Here is a 21,002-nt window from a genome sequence, read left to right on the forward strand (position 1 = left end):
AGAGGTTTCACGTTGATCTCAACCACATTATTTTTAGGTGTCACTGTTATTTCCGTTTTCAGCTCGTGTTTATAAAAGGATAATTAGTGAATTCCAACCAAAAGAAACGTACCCAAAGGAAGAAGAACAAATCGCAAAAAGTGACCCAGATCTTTGCAATCAAAGAAAATCCTTGCACAGTAAAGGCTGAATATAGAGGACCGGTCAACTTTGGAACGAGAGGATGTCGAGCAGAAACCCTAATATCTCAGGTAAGTATCCTTTTTTTTCTTAATTTTTAATCTTTTTTTGCCAACGTATATATGAGAACGTTGAACTTTGGAAAAGTAGTGTTGAAATCAAGTGTCCTTCCCAAAGCTGCAGCTTAATGTTCTACATGGTTAATTACATTAAGATATATAATAGATGATGCGTCATGCATGACTTAATGCATGAAATGTTGGGAAAATAATTGTTTGGTGTTTGGAAGATATGAATTCACCAGACGTTGGACTTTATATCGATATCTGAACAATTGTTTGATGTTTACAGCGAGTTTGATGTGAATATTTCGTATGATAATTCCAATAGGAAAATATAATTTTATCAAGATGAAAATTATCCATTGGTAAAACTCAAGGAAAAAAAAGGGAAAATGCCACGGATAAAACGATCAATTTTACCCTCAATACAAACAAGAAATTATGAATTATGAATTAATTAGAAAATTTGAATCAAGTCGAATCAAATATGAAGGAAACATGGGGAATTGTAAATGATTTGTTAGAAAAAGAAGAACCCAACTACAATATCCAAATTACGGCCTAAATGAGGTTATTACCGATCGGGATTATGTAGCTAAACAATTAAAGTCTTTTCTTTGATAATCAATGTTGGTCCTTATACGGCGAATTAATTTGATGACACATTTTTTTTTTTTGAAATTCCTTCATGAACATTGTCTCTGTTATTTGTTTTAAGCCCTAAATATCCACAGAAATAATTTGCATTACGAATTATCTGTATTCTAGTAGCGCAAATGGCTGTGATAGAAGAGCACATCAGTTCCCAAACATAGTATTAGACATCAAAATGCCTATCCACTTTCAATACTCACATATTCAATCTTTCCTTTTTTTCTGGGAAATGTCCCAATCTTTAAAAAAAAAAATTGCAAAGGTGAGTCCATTTTGTTTTAAAGAAAGATGATTTCCTTAAAATTAGTAATGAAAGACCCATCTCAATTCTTGCTGTCATATTCAAGATTCTGGAAAATTTACTTTATTATATCATAAGATCAAGATTTTTTTTTTTCAGAATCACACCATTTTTAATTTAAATAAATGGTTTTAAACAAAATTATTTCACAGATTTAGCTTTGGTCCAGTTATCTGGCAAAATTACAAATGCAATGGCAAATAAAATGTATGTCATCAGGATTTCAGGGATTTATCCGAACCGTTTGATGTGGTTAAACATGACACCTTCCTTTAAAAACTTTACAATCCCGTGGAGTTCGTGGAGTTTCGCTCTCGTGCTTAAGGTATTTTATCATGTGCTTGATGACATGCCATCCATATTTTTTAAAATCAGCCCAGGGCTGAATATTAGGTTGCCCTTCTTGTTAGATATTAATGACATCTTTAATTGTGACTATGCATCACAAAACGAACAAAAAGTTGCGCACACTGATTTTGTGTGAGGACTGAAAATAGGTGAAATGGATCAACCGAGCCGATCTTGACTTTTTCATATTTTCTTAAAGAGCAAGTCTTCTACATTATGCTAAAATTTTGGATCATAAAACGGGCAGGAAAGTTTTTTTTTTTTTTTTTTTTTTTGGCAGTTTATCTCTGACATTTCTTTGGTAAAATAGTGTAATGAAGTGTTTCTTTAGAGTCCCCTTTTCATTTCCTCAAAAATTTGTACACACTGTTCACTTTCAACTCTTTTAACTTTTTAAAAGATGATGCTACTGCTTTGAAAGTTGGCATTAATTATGGACACAATGTGTTAATCAGGCATGGTCAAATTTCAGTTTAATTTGATAATCCCGTCATTGTTGTTACTCAAGTGGTTTACATCCTGTTTTTTGTCCCATTCATCTCACTGCCAGCACGGCTTGATAAAGATTAAATGCTTGAATAGACACTGTACTCTTCAGAGCCTCTTTTTCAGTTCACACTTTTCCTGAGTGTGGGCTTTCTTTCGAATATTTAGATAGGTAAGGAGAGCCCATTTGATTTGAGTTATACATCATTTTAAAGCTTAAAGTCTGCTCTTTTAGAATATGCTCTTAACTAAAATTTTATGTCTGGCGACTTTCTGTTTGTTTTGTGATGCAGGGTCACATTTATTAGTCTTTTATGTCATCAGTTATGTTAACATTTATACTTATATATAATATATATAATTTCGTAACGCTATCAGTTAAAAGATGGTGACCATCTACATAATTATGAACGATATCAAATATGTATTTCTACCTACTTCTTGGGAGGGGGGTGGGGGCAAGTGTGTCAGGGAGCGACATTGTTATCAAGTAGAAAAATTATGAACGATATCAAATATGTATTTCTACCTACTTCTTGGGAGGGGGGTGGGGGCAAGTGTGTCAGGGAGCGACATTGTTATCAAGTAGAAAAATTGAATTGTATTCTTCATGCCCCCAAAAAGAGACAAAAACATAAAATGAATTTAAAAGAGGACAGTAACGATGTATGGATTAATTTTAGAGCTTTGATAATGCCATCGTGCTATTTCTAATAGGCTTTCTCAGTTTTTAGCTAGAAGATGGACAAGATATCAATTTTTCCTCTTCTCTTTCTCGATTCACTAGTTACTTATTCTATTTTAGATATTCTACCCTCCTGCTTTGACGTTTTGCAGTAAGATCTATTTGTAGTTTTCACTGTAACTATAATGTAATTCTACTGATTAAAACGTTTTATATCGCAGGGATTCATCTCAATTGTGTGGCTTGTGTTATTTTCCTCCGAACAGTACATTTTATCGTGAAATACAATAGCTGTTTTCATGGATGCGTCTGGTTTTTTTCCGAATCCCTAACGCTACCTTAATAGACGATTCTGTTATTTTTTATTTTTAATTAATACTAAATCAACACCCTCGGAGGTTTATTGTGGAAAGATCTGTTACACACTTTTACTGTACTTTGTTCATTTTTTTTTTGTCACAAACACACACCCATGCAAACACAATTAAAGATCCTGATCATTTCAGGGGGGGGGGGGGGGGCAACTGATGGGGTAACACCCTGCCGGAGATGGCAACTCTCATATCTTCCTATGCTATTATCAGGACACCCTATACAATTTATTGGTCTATAGGTGGCGCTGTTCATCCTGTCGGTCTCATGGGCTTTGTTTGCTTACTGTCGGTTTCATGAGCCTTTTGTGTGTAGTGTCGGTCTCGTGAGCCGTATAACTCCTGGGCTTATTTCACTTGATGTCGAACTCGTGGGCTTTATTTACTCAGTGTCGAACTCATGGGCTATATAACTGGTGGGCTGTATGACTTGTGAGCTGTATGACTCGTGGCTGTATGACTTGTGAGCTGTATAACTTGTGGGCTGTATGACTCGTGGGTGTCGGTCTCGTGACGTGCACCCCATATATGTATTCGAATATAATAGTGTATCCTAGAAGTGTGTAGACTAAACTCAACAGTATTTATTAACTACAAAAAAGAGCCATTGGTATCTATACTGGCTCAAAATATTTGGCCTACTCGAATCCGGCATTATCAGATGAAAACATTGAATACATAGGGCATGAATTAATTTCGATATTTCCTTTAAAGTTTAAATTTGAACAATTAATCTCAGTCTCTTTTCACAGTTTTTCAAACTGAATAATACTATTCATTCTTATCCCACTCATAATTCGTAAAATTTCATTTAGTAAACCCCAAGTTTTTGAATCTGTAAATCCATACGGCATAAAGGACAAGACCTTTGGAACACAGTTCTAGGTTGCTGACATTAAACCGTGTAAAACGTTGATGAAATGCTGCAAGCCACAATCTGTGAACATTAATTTTGTTTTGTGTTGATGAGATTATTTCTGTGAATTGAATGTAAAACTACAGCAAATATACACAATGTTTATGTGCCTACTATTTCATTTCATCACTATCATCTTCATTATCATTCTTCATTATATGATGGGTATAAATTTGTGCGGTATGAATCACATATAATGGAACGACGTGTTTATGTTTATTCAATTTTCAGTTGCCTGTCTTTAAACTCAGAGAAAGACCCTGCAGGATTTAACAAAATCTCGGTTAAGGAAAAGAAAGACGAGTGATTAGAAATGTGTTGTGCTTTAGCAGCCAATGTTACGACATCAGTTAAAGGTATTATGAAATTAGTGAAAAAGACATGCATGTCATGCTCTATTTGGGATTGTTGGGACATTGATATCATTATCTTGTCTTAAATTTGTTGGGACATGTACTGGACAACTTTGATTTCAGCGGCTTTCTGGTTCAGACTCTTTTTCTTGAAAACATGTGCCCTTCTCGTGACAGTTTCGTAATTGGAAGTAGAATAAAGCAAACAAAAACAAATGAAATGAAGCAAAGAAAGCGCCATGTGCATGATTTCATTCTTTTTTTTTTCTTCCTTCTTATCTCGGGTGTGCAGTCACGCCCTTGGACTTCGCGGTGGAGTCCTTGGAGCAACTGAAACGCGAGGCTGTCGCTTTGGACTCTCTGCCCGAATCTATGCACACGCTCCTCGATCGGTCGTGTAAGCTTGTTAGCGGCCTCCGACGGTATCCTGTCGAAATGAGCACTGGTATCAGTAAAGCCGCACAGGTATATTGCGCAGAGTAAATTCTGATTTTCTGAAATTGACTGCTTTATTTCGTTTATCTTGTATTCTGAGGCAGTGCAGCTTGCGAGTTTTTGCCTAGTTTCCATGGAAGGATGTCAGACTCTGAGCAGGTATGCCTACATGTTTATCTCTTTATGTGCCACGTTCGCACGTCCGACTCAGTCGACGGCTTGACAAATTTTGCATATTCTGATCAAACCACAAACACGCCCAAACCGATCGATAAATCGCCAAATGCCACAGTACAACGAAAACGTTTCTCGCGATTACGTTCTTCTCGTATGTAGTTTGTATTTTATGTGGTCATTGACTATAGCAAGCGGTGATCTCTACTTGATTTCCGTATAGATTGCAAATTTCTGTAACTGTTATGTGTGCAAAAGTCATGCCTTTACAGTAATGTAGCTACTGGTCATTTGAAAGAAAATGACTCATATATTTGTCCTACATTTTACGTCAAAGCAAAGTTTGGCATTCTCTCTACAACTTCGCTCACTATATATTATGTTCAACTTAATAGAAATCTTCTAAGGTACATAGATTTGAAAAACAGAATGTTTTCTCAAAGAATGACTACGTTGGTATGTCAGAATAATGTGGCTCACAGGGGGTTTCCACCATGGCGCATAAAGATATATATATATATAAGCTGTCTCAGCGGTTACCTGTCTATAGCGGCCACCTGCTAATAGCGGCCACTTAAAGATCTCCCGCACGAAAATGCTGTGTTACAGACCCTTTACATAGCGGCAACCTGCCTAACGCGGCCAGCTGCCTATCATTTTGTATCCCGTGGTGAATATCTACCCCCTTATAGCGGTCATAAAAATGTAGCTGAACCGTAATATTAGTCATGAATATGTTGGCTTTTACGTTCATTACGTGAATTCTATTAGTCCTTTTTAGCTCAGTCACAATCACACAGATGTGATTGGCAAAATTAATGCAGCTCTTCACCATGAAAAGCCGTCTTGCCACTAGCTTCACTAGATTAGATCTAGGCGTCAGTAATGCCGCCCTGCATAGATGTTTCACAGGCAAAGACAACTCCTAATAACATCTTAGAATTTTACCAAAATGCAGACTAATTAGTGTTTAAATCTCTTTGAATAAGGAGAACTTGTCTGGGTATTGCTTGTTATTATCAATCCCTTCGAACTCACTCGTGAACTCCATTCATGCAAACCTGTACGAACCAGAGCAGTTCCTTAATAGGTCCGAGATTTTATTTCTAAAATCAAAAGAAGAAAAGTAGGCAAACAAGTAAATTTTACAACAAAAATACCCATAATATATCTGCAGACTTATTTGCTGGTTGTTATTTTTCAGAATAACATGCGGTATTTTCTGCTAATGCATAGAATGGAAGTATTGACATTCCAAATGGTCACCAACCTGTCTACAGCGGCCACATGTATTTAGCGGCTACTTTTGTTGTTTTCCTTGGGTGACCCCTATAGACAGATTTGACTGTATCTTTTCTTTCTTCTTTCTTTTACTCTAACGCAATCAATTTATCGATTTGCACCATATTTACTATTGTCAGCTGATTGCAGCAAAATATGCTGCACAAGTCTTATACGGGGTTAATAATGTTATGATTATGTAGACTTCCAGAAACGAAACAAAATTGTCTATGAAATATATTACCTTCTTGTAAAGTGGACCTAGTCCCGTGTGTATAATTACGAATTACCTTTGTATCAAGTTAATCATCATTCTTCATAGATACCTTTACGTGTACTTTCAGCTACTGAGAGAGAAAACCGGCATGATAGACTTTCAAGGCCTTATCAGCGAAGGAAAAACTGTGGGCAATAGGTTCTTCAAAGAAATGGCTTCAGACATATTAGAAGGTAAGAAAGTCCAAACAAACTTTACGCATAGAATCCCGTAAAGTTAACGTTTTTTACTTTTTTTCCCTTCCACAGGGTGTTTTATTCATACACATATTCAGAAAGTCACATTTACAAATAATTTTTTAAATACAAAACAGAATAATAATTTGGTTATCGACAAACAGTGGCCTACTGCACTTGTACATATAATAACACAATTTCTTTAACTTTTTTTACAACATATAACTTATATCAATTTTTTATTTTACTGGCAGAAATAACCCTGAAAACACTATGAATATCATGTAATTTTGATATTCAAAAGCACTTAGTAAATAAAGCCCATTTTTTCACAAATTTTCTTTTCTCTACTATTCATTTGACTTATACATTTTTTCATCTCAAAATAACATTTTATCTCAGATATTATAATAATGTTCGAATGACGGGACGTTTTTTTTCAATTTCGCTGAAAAAATTTCTCTTCTTATAACAATCATCATACAGTTTAATGCACTGTTGTTGAGACTATAAAATCCGAATAACTTGTGTTGGTTTGTAAATACAATTTGTTTATCTATCTTCAAAAGTAACCATCGCTCAAATTTATTCCATATATCATTTGAATAAGGACATGAACAGAATATATGCATTATGGTTTCCTCACTGTCATTACAAAACGTACACTTTTTATCTGTTACAAAACCAAATTTTAAAAGAGCGTCTTTCATATATAATATTCTGTTGAGAATCTTAAATTGAAACCACCTCATATTTATATCAATAGTTGATTCAAAAGGAATTAAACAGTATAAAGACCATGTTTCATCATCAAGATCCAACATACTACTCCACTTAACAAAACTGTTACACTGTTTTGACGTGTGTCTTAACAACGTTTGATAAACATCAGAACAACCTTTCTTATGTTTCAATATTACATTTAAACCATGAGGAATAAAAGGGTCTGCTATTTTCGACATGCAGTTTTTTTGCAAATGATTGGATAGAATTACACAGTCCACCGTGCTGAAGAAAGTTAGTTTGTATACCAAACTTCCTCTGAAATTCAAAATATGAAAGAAATTTTCCATCATTATCTAACAAGTCATTTATAAAACGAACACCTTTTTCACACCAAGACTTAAAATATACAGTGTTATTATTCATTTTAATCAAAGGGTTATTCCAAAGAGGCTGGCTTGCCCAATTATTATTTGTATTGATTTGTAGAAATTCTGAAAAAGCCAGAAGTACCTCTTTCCAAAAATCATTAGACATTACATTGGCAAGTTTTTTGTAGTACAGTGACCCCAAAAATAAATGAAACGATACTGGTTGGGGCAAGAAAGAACGGAACATGTGGAACGTGTAATTTTCAGTCTGCGGATCACAAATAAACCTTCTGATCCAGGATATTTTAAGATATTTAGCATGCATGAAAATATCAATCATTTTAGTACCACCATGACAATATAGCTGGCACATTTGATTTCTATTTATTTTATCGGGTTTATTTTCCCATATAAACGAATAAAAACTACGATTTATATCTGTCAATGTTTTAGAATTTGGTTCAGGAAGTGATAACAACAAATAATTTAATTTTGACATCAATAATGATTTAACTACAGTAATTCTTCCTAAAACAGTAAGTGATCGTTTAGACCAGGAGGTCATTGTGTTTGTAATATCTTTCATTTTTTTACAATAATTTTATTCAACCATTTCATATAATTTAACTGAAAATTCTATTCCCAGGTACCTAAAGTACCTACCCTGAAAAATCCAGTCAAAATTACAATCTTCCAATAATTTAATTCTACAATTCCGATTCTTTCCTATCCATATTATTTTTGTCTTTGTGGGGTTAATTCTTAAATTCCATATGTTAGCAAAAGTATCAAAAATCTCAAGAGCATCTTTTAGATCTTGATCTGATCCGTTAAGTGTTAAAAGTGTATCATCTGCGTATTGTAATACTTTAAAATTTTTTTCATTAATTTGCAACCCAACCACAGAATTCGTGTGCCTAATCATAATTCCAAGAATTTCACTGACCAACAGAAAAAGGTAGGGTGACAAGGGATCCCCTTGTCGACAGCCCTGTTCTATTTTGAATCTATCTGTAAAATAACCGTTCACTAAAACACTGGAAGTAGCATTGTTATAAAACAACTGAACCCATTTTTTCATAGATTGGCCAAAGTTAAAAAAATCTAAAACTTTAAAAAGAAACTTATGAAACACAGAATCAAAAGCCTTTTCGAAGTCAATTAAAAGTAACAAACCTGGTATATTATGTAACTCTGTATATAAAAGTACATCATACAGTAAACGAATATTTTCACCAATGTATCGACCTTCCAAAAATCCGGTTTGATTTCCATGTATCAAATATGATAAAAATTTCTTAAATCTGTTTGCTATACAACCAGATGCCAGTTTATATATGTGACCCTGCACCTCAAAACAAACAAAAAGTCGCCAGACATGAATTTCTAGTTAAGACCATATTCTGAAAGAGCAGACTTTAAGCTTTAAAATGATGTATAACTCAAATCAAATAGACTCTCCTAACCTATCTAAATATTGGAAAGAAAGCACAAACTCAGAAAAAGTGTGAACTGAGAGAAGAGGCTCTGAAGTACAGTGTCTATTCAAGCGCTTAATCTTTACCAAACCGTGCTGGCTGTGCGATGAATGGGACAAAAAACAGGAAATAAACCACCAGAGTAACAACAAGGAAGGGATTATCAGATTAAGCTGAAATTAAGCATGCCTCATTAACACATTCTTTCCATAATTAACGCCAACTTTCAAAGCAGTAGCACTCTCCTTTCAAAAGTTATTAGAGTTGAAAGTGAAGAGTGTACAAGGTTTTTCAGAAATGAAAAAGTGATTCTAAAGACACACCTAATCACACTATTCTACCAAAAATGTTCGAGATAAACTGCTAAAAAACACACTTTCCTCCCCGTTTTATGATACCAAATTTTAGCATAATGTAAAAGAAGACCCGCTCTTTCAGAAAATACGAAAAAGTCAAGTTCGGCTAAGTTGACCCATTTCACTTATTTTCTGTCCTCACGCAAAATCAGTGTGTGCGACTTTATGTTCCTTTTGAGGTGCACGGTCACATATTACATTCAATAAAGAAATTGGACGCCAATTCTTTAGAAACTGTCGGGGCTGATTTACTTTTGGAATTAATGGGATTACTCCCATTTTTTGTGCTACCGACATTTGTCCTGAAAAATAAGCATAATTTAAGGAATTTAACAAAGACGATTTTATTTCCTTCCAAAAAACACGATAAAACTCCACGGTAAAACCGTCTAATCCGGGAGATTTATTACATTTCATATTTTGTAACACAGAGTATACCTCTTCTTCATTTAAGGGACCTTCTAATGATAACGACATTGTTGTGATAATTTTGGTATGTCAGAAGATGACCATAATAAGTCTAAATCTACATCTGTGGTTTCTTTTTCTTCATACAAACAGGAATAAAACTGAAACACTTCTTTCTGTATATCGCACTGATTCATAATAATATCATTTTCACAAAAAAGCTGACGAATTTGTCTATTAGTGACCCGCTACAACAAAATGGTCCTAAAGTCGCGCACGGTCGAAGCCGTGAAAATCGAGTTTGAAGTTAGAGCATCAAAATTGGTCAAAACTTACGATTTCCTGAATTTGACATATTATAAGAGTCTGACATGTCTTCTATCATCTGTCGAAATTTTGAAGCAAAATGATGAAAGGAAAGACCAAAAAAATAGCGATTTTCTTGGCCATGTTTTTTGGCGTTTCAACGAAGCAGAAACTGGTTCAAACACTTGGATTGAGCGCCACACATAGGCTCCGCCCCTAACAACAACCAGAGTGATCTCATTGGTCAATTTGCTGCATGCCGCTAACTGAAGCGTGAAGCTCGCACACTGCCCAGTCGACTGGTGCGTGCGGGCGGGTTGCGCTATGCCTAGCCGCTTCTCCTGACATCCTGGTCACTGATTGGTCGGTGAGGAGACCGCCGACGCTGTGTTTGAATGAGCATTTCGGGGGTTGCTAGGGCTTAACTTCTATTGTTCGGAGGTGAATACTGACTTGCGTGACTCTTGATTGTGATTGCGTCGCAAGGAGAACTTTTAGGGCGCTTTTCTCGAAACAGTGATTTCCCAGACGTCTTGACATGCTCTCTTTTAAACATCGATATCTCCGCAGCCGATTATTTTTATAAGACGTGTTATATATCAATTTAAAGCAGAAAGATTCCGGAATTGTGTCATGCAAATTTCAAATAATCGACCTTGCCCGACTTTAGGATCATTTTGTTGTAGCGGGTCACATTAACATTATTCTGTTTTTCCAAAGTTAAGAAATACTTTGAGGGCTTCTCTCCTAATTCCATCCACTTTATCCTGCTTCTCATTGCGATTCTTTCATTTTCTTTTGAGCGTAATATTTCAAATTCTTCTTTCTGTTTATTTATTTCATCTAATATTTCACTTTTATCATTACACAATAATAATTTTTCTTCTAAATCTTCTATATTTTTCTCCAATTCCTTTTCTCTATCAATATTTTGCTTTTTAATATGAGAAGCGTAAGAAATAGTTTCCCCACGTATTATCATCATTAAAGTTTCAAAAAATAACTGATCATTAACAGTCAGCTGACATTCACCAATTACCTTGTCATTGTGATCAAACTGGACATTTCCCTTTGCATAAAATATAATTGTATCTTTTATAATTTGTTTAATTTTCTGAGCAGATATTTCATCTTTCAATAAAATATTATTAAATTTCCAAAACCCTTGTCCCCGTTTAAACTCATTAAGATTTAAACTAAGAGAAACTTTAGCATGGTCAGTACGGTAACCTGAAGAAATATCAGTGTTACAAACTAAAGAGAGCAATTCGGAGGATATTAAAAAAAAGTCTAATCTACTTTGCTTAAAGGGATTTTGTTGCCGCCACGTATAACATCTTTCATCCGGATTACATATTCTCCATGGATCACATAAACTTAAATCATTTTTCATTGTGTCTAATTGTTTTTTTGGCCCTCGGGTTATTTACATGTACATAATTATATGTATCGAGGTTTGTATCCTGAACTAAGTTCCAATCACCACAAAGGATAGTATATGGGTTTTCGAATTCTAATATAATCTTTTGAAGGTCAACAAAAAAATCAGGTTTATCAGTATTAGGACCATATAAAGATACAAATGTCAGATTATATTCATACAATTTCAAATCTAATATCACAAAGTTTCCTGTTTTATCTATCTGAACTCTATTAACTTTTACTGGGATTGTGTCTTTAAATAATATGGTGACACCTCTTGAATTTGAGGTATTACATGAAAGAAAACATTCACCTTTCCATTCCTTACGGATTTCTGCCTCAGTGCTCGGTATAAAATGAGTGTCGTGAATACAACAAACATCAGACTTTTTTGACTTCAGATACGACAAAACATCTTGCCTTTTTTGGCTATTCGCAAGGCCACGACAATTTATCGAAATAAATGTTACATTATCCTGCATTAGGTAAATAAAATTATGCTTTCAGAAAACGTGCAAAAGGACAACCTGTGGAAGTAGTTTTCAAATGAATAACACACAATAGACTACAAAAGACAAATAGCAAAACACACACGGGAGAGGGCGTGCTAACCAAAACTCGGTTGCTTACCCGAAGAGTCTCAAGCGACCCCTCAACAACAACTAAAAATAAAATAAACCCCAAAAGAAGCTCCATGGGAACACCTACCCCCAGAGTACTTAGAAAAATGTTTGCAAACCGGGATGCCACGAAATGGTGGCACCTCTGCGTGAAACAATTAAAATTAGCATGTACACACTGCTTTCAAATACTAGTACACCCCTGTAGCCCGCGTATGCCTCGTACCAACGTATTCGTGTCTGTCATGCATCTCGGGTCGAGGGAACCCTGAAGATACTTCAAACAAAACTACCAAGTTTTTTACTTGGTTCATGTTCTCTTCAGATACCTGATTTACGTCGTTTTCTGGCATCGCTGTAAAGCAGCTTAATAGGAAGACCTTTCTGCGTTGCTCATGATGTCTATTTACGTTGATTCAGCATGCGTTACGATCAAATAGGGAAAAGTACTGAAATTTTGGACATTGTCAACATTTCCTGCCGAAAAATAGACGATGATGAATTGTGCTAGTCTATCCTGATCTGAAGATGACTTTCCCCGCTGTAACGCTCAGTATACGCTTTCTGTTATCCTAATTATAAAATTTCTTACAACGCTCTCAGCACGATTGGTTCCCCTGTAAACATGGTAAATCAGGCTGGTACTAGTTACGCTGTTTCCGTTTGAGCTAAGCTGTTCATTCTGATTAGACAGACTCATTTGCGCCCGAATCACGCTCTCGCCGGTATAGAAAGGATGCAGCCGATGCCTTTGAAGTTTCGCTGGTGAACAAACTCGCTACCCCTGCAGAGGATCAAAAGATAGTGGATGAAATGAATGGAAAAAGAAAATCAACGTGAAAAAGACGAGAGGAGGGATAAAAGAACCAAATCAGACACATATAAGAAACAGAGACTATAACACGTAATTTTAACAAACCAAGAAGAAGAGGATACGATCGAGTCCTTGCGGGCATGACGAGCAAATGAAATACAGTTTGTAATCAATTCTTCAGACTGAGATCGTATTATAGGTTTTCCAAGTTTGTAATTAAGAAAATTTTTTGCAATTGTTACTTTTGTGCTTTGGAAGTCAATAACGAATATGTTCACTCATTGCATTTTCCTTTGTTTTAACGTGCCACCTTGATGGCCAATTAAATAATTGTTAACACGGTATATGACTCAATGTTTTTTAGAAAAAATATTATGTGAAAAAAAGAATTCGAAAAAAGTGTTTACTTTTTTTTGCTAAATGTATATGATATTTGTGTATGCGCGTGTTATTATTATTAAACATCTTTATGCTTATCGTATTCCCTAGAAACAGCTGCTACTCCTGAAATGTTTTTGGATTATTTCAGGGTGCACTCTGAAGATGTTCATCCGGATGTGCGGTGCAAAGAGAGTTCTGGAAGTTGGATGCTTCACAGGCTTTTCAGCCCTCAACATGGCGGAGGTGTTACCAAGTGACGGGGTTTTGGTGACCATCGAAAAAGAGGAGGTCTTCGCTCGATTCGCTAGAGAATTCTTTGACACCACTGATGTGAAGGACAAAATAGAGATTCGAACTGGTTTGTACACAAATTTCACTTTATAGGCTTTGAGGTAAGCCTACTTAAAAAAGGGCAATAGTCTACGATTTGAAACTTCCTAGCTCAGAGAGAATCTTTATGATCAGTTTGTTTGTATACCGAGAAGCAAGAGAGAGAGAGAGAGAGAGAGAGAGCAAAAAAAAAAAAAATCCCAACAGTTTGTCCAAAGCAATTTCTAAAACATTGATATGAAGTGTTGCGCCAGAGAGTATATTCTCAGCATATACTCATTTTTTTTTTCGCTAGCAAACACAACACATCACCATTGCGCCGCAAAATACAGCAGTATACAAAATAAATTCACAAATTAAGATGTAAATAATTTTAAGATTTATATACTAACAAAATATTTTAGTGTTATTGTCATGAATCTGAATGCATATTTAAAGCACAAAAAAAAAAATGTGCATAGCAAAAATATATGAAGTGCATTTATTACAAGTAGGAAATGTTGGTCTGAAATGATTTGAGGTACTTTTTTTAATGTCTTTAAAAATTGAGTGCATATTTTGCAACGCTTACAAATGAAAAAGGAAGTTTGTCTAGACTTTATTTGGCTTTGTTTTAATCTGAAAGGAATTAATGAAGTTTGTCTTCTTCATCTATCTGCTTGTTGCTTAAAAAATATATGAAGAATCTGTGCATATTCAACAGATGTAGATATTACAGGAGGTTCCTATGAGAGTTGACTTGAAATGAATGATAAACTGAACTGTGCATTACATGCGATCAGACATGTTTTTCTGGTGCTTACAATTTCGAGATACGACCCATACCTTACCGGAAAAAAACTTTGATTTTATTTTTTTTTGGACAGTTACTCTCCAATGAGTACTGACGTATGTAGTCAATATGACAATTACTTTACAGTTCCATACTCTGGTTGTTATCTAAATTACAGTTTAATCTTCTCTTTTTTTTCCTAATGAGTACCATGATATGAACTTGATGAGCCAAATTGTTTTAGAGTACCTTGGCTATAAGTCAAGGATTTCTACATTCCCACTACAATATAACAAAAAGAAACAGAACAAAAAGTAATGCCAGTGGTATTTCAATCGAAAATGACAAAATGAGTGGTTCGATCTGCATTGCAGGAAATTGAAAGGACACAAACATCCTTTTGTTTACGTCTATATTCGTTGTTACTTTACAGTTTTGCATTCTGTTCTTCGTTCATCTCATGTTTAAAGTCCTCTGGTAAATCACAATCAATAACTAGCACAGCTTTGCTGCATTATTATTACCTTAACAGTTCTATGTTGTTCTAAACTTGTTCGCTTTCTTTCTATTTATATTCTGACAATATTTTATTTTCCGGTGGCCTGTTCGGGCCACTAAAAGCTTTGATTTTTAATTTTGGCGGACCGAAAAGGAAATGCGGTGGCTCGAAATGAAGAAAATCTTAGAATAGATTTTTGATTTTTGAAAAAAAAAAACCCGCGTTTTTGAAGTTTGTTGGTCCAACATAAATTTTCAGTGTCCCCGGGCCACCGCTGATAAAAGCGCTGTCATATAGAACAAAAGTTTACGCCATACCAGAAATTACCAGCGCTACTTGCCAAAATACAGGTGATGCAATCAAAGAATTGGAAGCTGCCGGTGAAAGAGGGGAACAGTACGATTTCATTTTCGTTGATGCAGCCAAGGTTGAGTACAAGGACTATTTGAAGGTGCGTAGACATGTAGATGTGAATAGAATTGGAGTGTCAATTTGAATCTCTAGTGTGTTGTAGAAAGAGTTACTATTTAAGCCATATTTGGAGTGGTTTCTATGTGCTGTTAACAATGGAAAATGTTTTTATCCATTTCAGTCATTTGGCCTAACAAAGCAGTTGGTAATTTTATTTTGTCATTTTTATTATGCACGACAAACAATATCTTTCTGTAAAAAATAAATGAAAAAAAAACCACTTTACCGTTGGATGGGGGGGGGGGGACCGTGGTCACCTCCCGATTACTAATCAAATCTACACACCTCGAAATAAAAAAAATAACCAACCACTTTCTTTTTGGATCATAGCTCAAATGTGGTGGGATGTATTGGATATAGATTTTCCAGGTTTTGATTGAAAATCTAATTCAAAACATGTTGACACTTTTTGTTGAAATCACAGCGGCTTCAATTGTCGAGTAGGGTCTAACTATACTGCGTGTTTCAAGCAGCTACTTTTATATGCAGTGGTGATTTTGCAACTTTTTTCATTAAAATATTTTGCAGTTTGATGAACCAATCTATTAAAAAAAAAAAACAACTTACGTCACATTATCAGTGTTTTCCTGACATGGAATCAAGAAAAACCCTCCTTTCGCATCGCAAAGTGGGGTAAACTGTTTTTATGGAAAAGCTTAAAACGTTGGCGTTATATATGTTACACTTGAAACGTGACTGTTTGTTGCAAGGCCCTTAGAAACATAAATCAAATCACATCTACACACAAAAGACAAGCCACATCAGTTTGTCGTGAGCTTCCCTCCTATGACAACGAATATGTGTTACTGCATGAGCAGAACGAGATGATATTGTGTGGCTGTTATGGTTGTTGCTGTCTGCAATTAGAAATCACTTTCAAGTTGCATTCTCTTGAGGGATATAACGACCACAATACAAAAGCAAAGTATGTTAGAGTCAGCTGCAAAGAAGATAAACGAAAGCCGGTTGGACGAGCCCGAGGGGAAATCATGTATACAGTATTAAAGACCTTGTAATCTTGTAAGACATCGAACAGAGTGCTCCAAGAATTAGATCCATATATATATATATATATATGTATATATATATATATATATATATATGTATATATATATATATGTATATATATATATATATATATATATATATACATATATATATAGAGAGAGAGAGAGAAAGAGAGAGAGAGAGAGAGAGATATATGTTTGTGTATCATATTTTCACTATTCAATAGACACAATGTTTATGAACCAGTCAAACGTTTTACCAAGGATTCATTCCACATCCAAGGCCTTCTCATGCTTCTCATTATCATCCCGACACTTGTCCCTCCACTGCTGTCACGCGATGAGATTTAGAGCATCTTCCTCCCTGACTGTTATCAATGACCACGTAAAGATTTGTTCTGCCGAAGGCAGCGTGGAATAGTTTGCTTTGGAATTGCCTGCAGGCGTCGCCATGACAACTGAAATTTTTAAAAAGGATTATACGAGTGGTAACTCATGGGGCATTTCTGGTTTCTGCGCTTTGTAGTTCGACTACGATGCATTGGGAAAAGCGACACCACCAGGAAAAAAAAAACCAAACAAACACACGCTCTGTTTGTTGCTTTATGCTGTAAATTAACAAACGTACAAACCAGAATTATCTCTATTATCATACTACGTACTCTTTTTCTACTCTCTGATTCAGATCATTCTTGACTACAAACTGTTGGCACAGAAGGGAAACCTTCTCTTCGACAATACCATATTCAAGGGTTCGACATTCATAGACAATTTCTGGCTGGAAAAATCCATTCCATTGGGGCGGGCTATTCACGCCTTCAACGTGATGGTGGAGAACGATCCGAGGATTGAAGAGGTGAGAACTTCATTGCAGTTCGTCAAATAGATTTGGTAACATTGACAGCAGTAACGTCTATCAACATGGACGCGCTTACGCCATTATCTCTTTAGTCGCGTCATCAGAGTGGCATATTTGTGTCGATAGCCCATATATTTTTCATGCTCCCTCTTTCATATCAATATAATGTTGTTATGAATATATCCTTTCTCCTTTTGAGTTTTATCTACATGGTAAAGACAATAGATGGTTTTCAATTTGGTAGTGCTTTACTGTATTCAATGAAGATGTATACATAGTTATAATCAGCTCGTTAAAATAATCCCAGTGGGGGGAGGCCTCATCATTATATTTCTTGTTCATTTTTATGAAATTCTAATGTTATTGTAAATGAGCGTTTTACATTCTACTTGAATAGTTTATGAAATGAGAGATATCTTGGATAGAGCCCAATCAGACAAGCACTCGATGACCCTTGAGTTCGTTTCACTTTAACAGTGATCCGTAAAAAAACAAACAAACAAAAAAAAAAAAAACAAAAAAAAAAAAACGGACACAATGAGCGAGGCTTTCAAACATGTTCAATCTCGTCATTTTGGCTCTTTGTAATAAACCAAAACTCTTGTGAAGAGTTGTCACTTTTGTTAATGCTGGGATTCGTCCTTTTTTGTTCTGGGTTATATATATATATATGAAAAGTATACACACGCAACCAAAAAAGTAAGTCCCCCCTAGCATTTTTGGATATATCTCAAGAAGTCTTTTACCGATTTTTATAATTCAAACGGGAATGCATAGGGAATTTTATAACTCATAACATGAATGGCATATCATTGCAACCAGATATCATTATTGGAGTGAAAAAATGCATATTATGTCCAAATGCATGGGAAAAAGTTTCACTTAAGGTTTTATGAAGCATATTGTGTACATTTCCTATGCAAGTTAGCAAATCCGACCTTATGAAATTGTTATGTAATTCTCAGGAATTTCTTCAGGTACAATGTGCTTCCCTATTAAACAGATGTCATGCATCCTTTTTAAACAATAGGCCTTTCCGATATGAAAATGTTGGTCGAAGCCGTGTGCTTTTTAATTCCAATTTAGGTTGATCACATTAAAGATCTAGTTTACCTTCGGGAGCAGTGATTTTAAAATTTTTCAAGATATCACATATGATGCATATGTGTAGGTCTGTTGTATCACAACACATACTACCATATAAAATTTTTGAAATAAAGCCTAAAATATAAAGAGATATCAGTATTTTTCTCAATAAACCATAACTGTAGACGGTTTAGTCTGGAAACATTTTTATTATAACTATTGTTCACATTTTGTGTATTTAACAATACTTTGACATCGATTATACAGATTCAAATTTTTACAGTGGTTGTTTCTATCCCTAACTCACATTTTAGAACCATTTTGAAGCACTAATGCTGGGTTTTTGTTTCATCTGCAAATGGTAAATTATGCCTTTAATGTGCTTATGGCCATTTTGCATCATGCCGCGTCTGCAAATTTTTGAAAGAGGGAGAGCTATAAAGCTTTCCTTGGAGCTTAGGTTTCGGTTAAGGAGGTGGCCAGGAGACTAGTGTTTCGCCCAATGCAATAAGGAAACTTAGAGCAAAGTTTCAGGAAACTGGAGAGGTCACAGATCTGCCAACAAGTGGCCGACCAAGGGTGACATCTCTTGCAGAGAGCATGGGCCAACATTGAGCAGCGCCAAGCACAACCTTTAGTTAGCAGTATGAGGAAGAGATGCCGGCTGGTCACTGAAGCGGATGGTGGACATATCAATTATCAAGTACCTCACTGTATGCTCATGAAACGAAAGAGATAGAGAAATATGCAATACATTGATTATTTTGTAGAAAAGTCAATGCAAATCACTAAATGGCAACTTTTTTCCATGCATTTTGATATAAAATGCATTTTTCACACCAATAATGATATCTGGTGGAAATGATTTGTCATTCATGTCATGAGTAATAAAGATTCCTTCCAATTCCCGTTTTAAAATCGATAAAATACTTTTTGAGATATTTCCAAAAATGCTAGGGGGGAACTTACTTTTTTGGTTGAATGTACGTGTATGCATATTTATATATAATTATACATATATACATGTACATACATATTAATCTACGATGTAGAAGTATATTTACGCCAAGTGTTGATTTCCGTATTTTGCATAAGTATTAATGTGTTATTTGTCTGTTTCCTGCTCCAGGTTGTCCTACCTGTGAGGGATGGTCTAACGATCATTCGATGGGCCGGTGAATAAAACCGTTGGTCAAGACTCCGTCAAATGTCTTTCTCGGTCTAGCAAAATTGATGAAGCTATTAACGTAACTAGGTGTTGGGTGTTAAGGAAATGTTAAGGAAATTTACGCGTTACCTTTTCTTTATTACCAGGGAAACTGACATACGTTATTAAAGGAAAATTGCAGAGAGTGAATAGTCAGTGGGTTAAGAAAAACGTACCAGTAATAATAAAATTGATAATATTCGGTGCTAAGAAACGCATTATACCATAACAGTCCTTTAAGATGAAAACAAATATCATACAAGCATTTCAGTGTTGATACAACACAACATAATCAGCAGTAATGAAAATGGTGATATTTCAGCACTGATTTGAATATAGTGAAATCTGCATACGTCTAATGTTTAGCAGGAGATTGTTCCATGATATTAAGGATGGTGCCATTTTCTTCAAAGCCCTGTCACCAAATGTCTTGGATTTTACACTTATTTCAGAAAGAAGATTCTTTGACTTTGAACGTGGATTACAATCGGGCTGATACAGCTTGATGAACTAAATTGACATATGCAGGAGCATTTCTATGAAAACATTTGAATCCGAGCGTCAGAACCTTAACCTTAAAGTTGATACGAGTCCTTCTTGGGCAACTAGTGAAGCCTATAAAGGATATGATTTTAGTGATTGGATTTACTTTAACGCGTTACAAGCCCTGCGGCTGCATGAACTTTGTGTCCGTTGGAGTCCTTTGAAATGGTATTCCGGAACTCATATGAGCAAATTCTTACTTTTATGCTCGTAAATAGAAAAAGAAAAACAAAACAACAACACAAAAGCGCACGTGCCAGTTTCTGGGTAGTTGTTTTATTAAGAATCTCACTTAATATCCCAGTCCTCTGTAGACTTATTTAATAAAGCTGCCGATTTACACATGTCATTCATGCATGTTTTCACACTAAGATCATCTTTGATAATTACGCCATTGGCACGTGCCTTAGAAAGTTACAGAACTGGAATTACGCCATTGGCACGTGCCTTAGAAAGTTACAGAACTGGAATATCATAAGCATTGACGGACAAAGATGTTGAAGATTTGTCAAAACATCTCACATGCAAAGACCAATCTTTGACTTAACGTAAACAATCACTGCATCAGATTTGCTACCTTTTGAGAGTTAGCTCTTTATGTACCACGTTCGAACGGCCGACTCAGTCGCCGGCGTGCCAAGTTCGCATAT

At 35.4% G+C, this 21,002-nt stretch overlaps 1 protein-coding gene across 1 annotated transcript; it reads left to right on the forward strand.

The window, feature by feature from the left end:
- The first annotated feature begins 223 nt into the window (after positions 1-223).
- Positions 224-19,785, forward strand: LOC140235771 (O-methyltransferase MdmC-like). The gene is made up of 6 exons (XM_072315780.1): positions 224-251; positions 4,649-4,821; positions 13,687-13,936; positions 15,530-15,630; positions 17,343-17,513; positions 19,732-19,785. Exons 1-6 carry the CDS (start codon positions 224-226, stop codon positions 19,783-19,785), a joined length of 777 nt encoding a protein of 258 aa, XP_072171881.1.
- The last annotated feature ends 1,217 nt before the right edge of the window (positions 19,786-21,002 follow it).

This window comes from Diadema setosum, chromosome 12, assembly GCF_964275005.1.
Source record: "Diadema setosum chromosome 12, eeDiaSeto1, whole genome shotgun sequence".
Classification (NCBI taxonomy): Eukaryota; Metazoa; Echinodermata; class Echinoidea; order Diadematoida; family Diadematidae; genus Diadema; species Diadema setosum.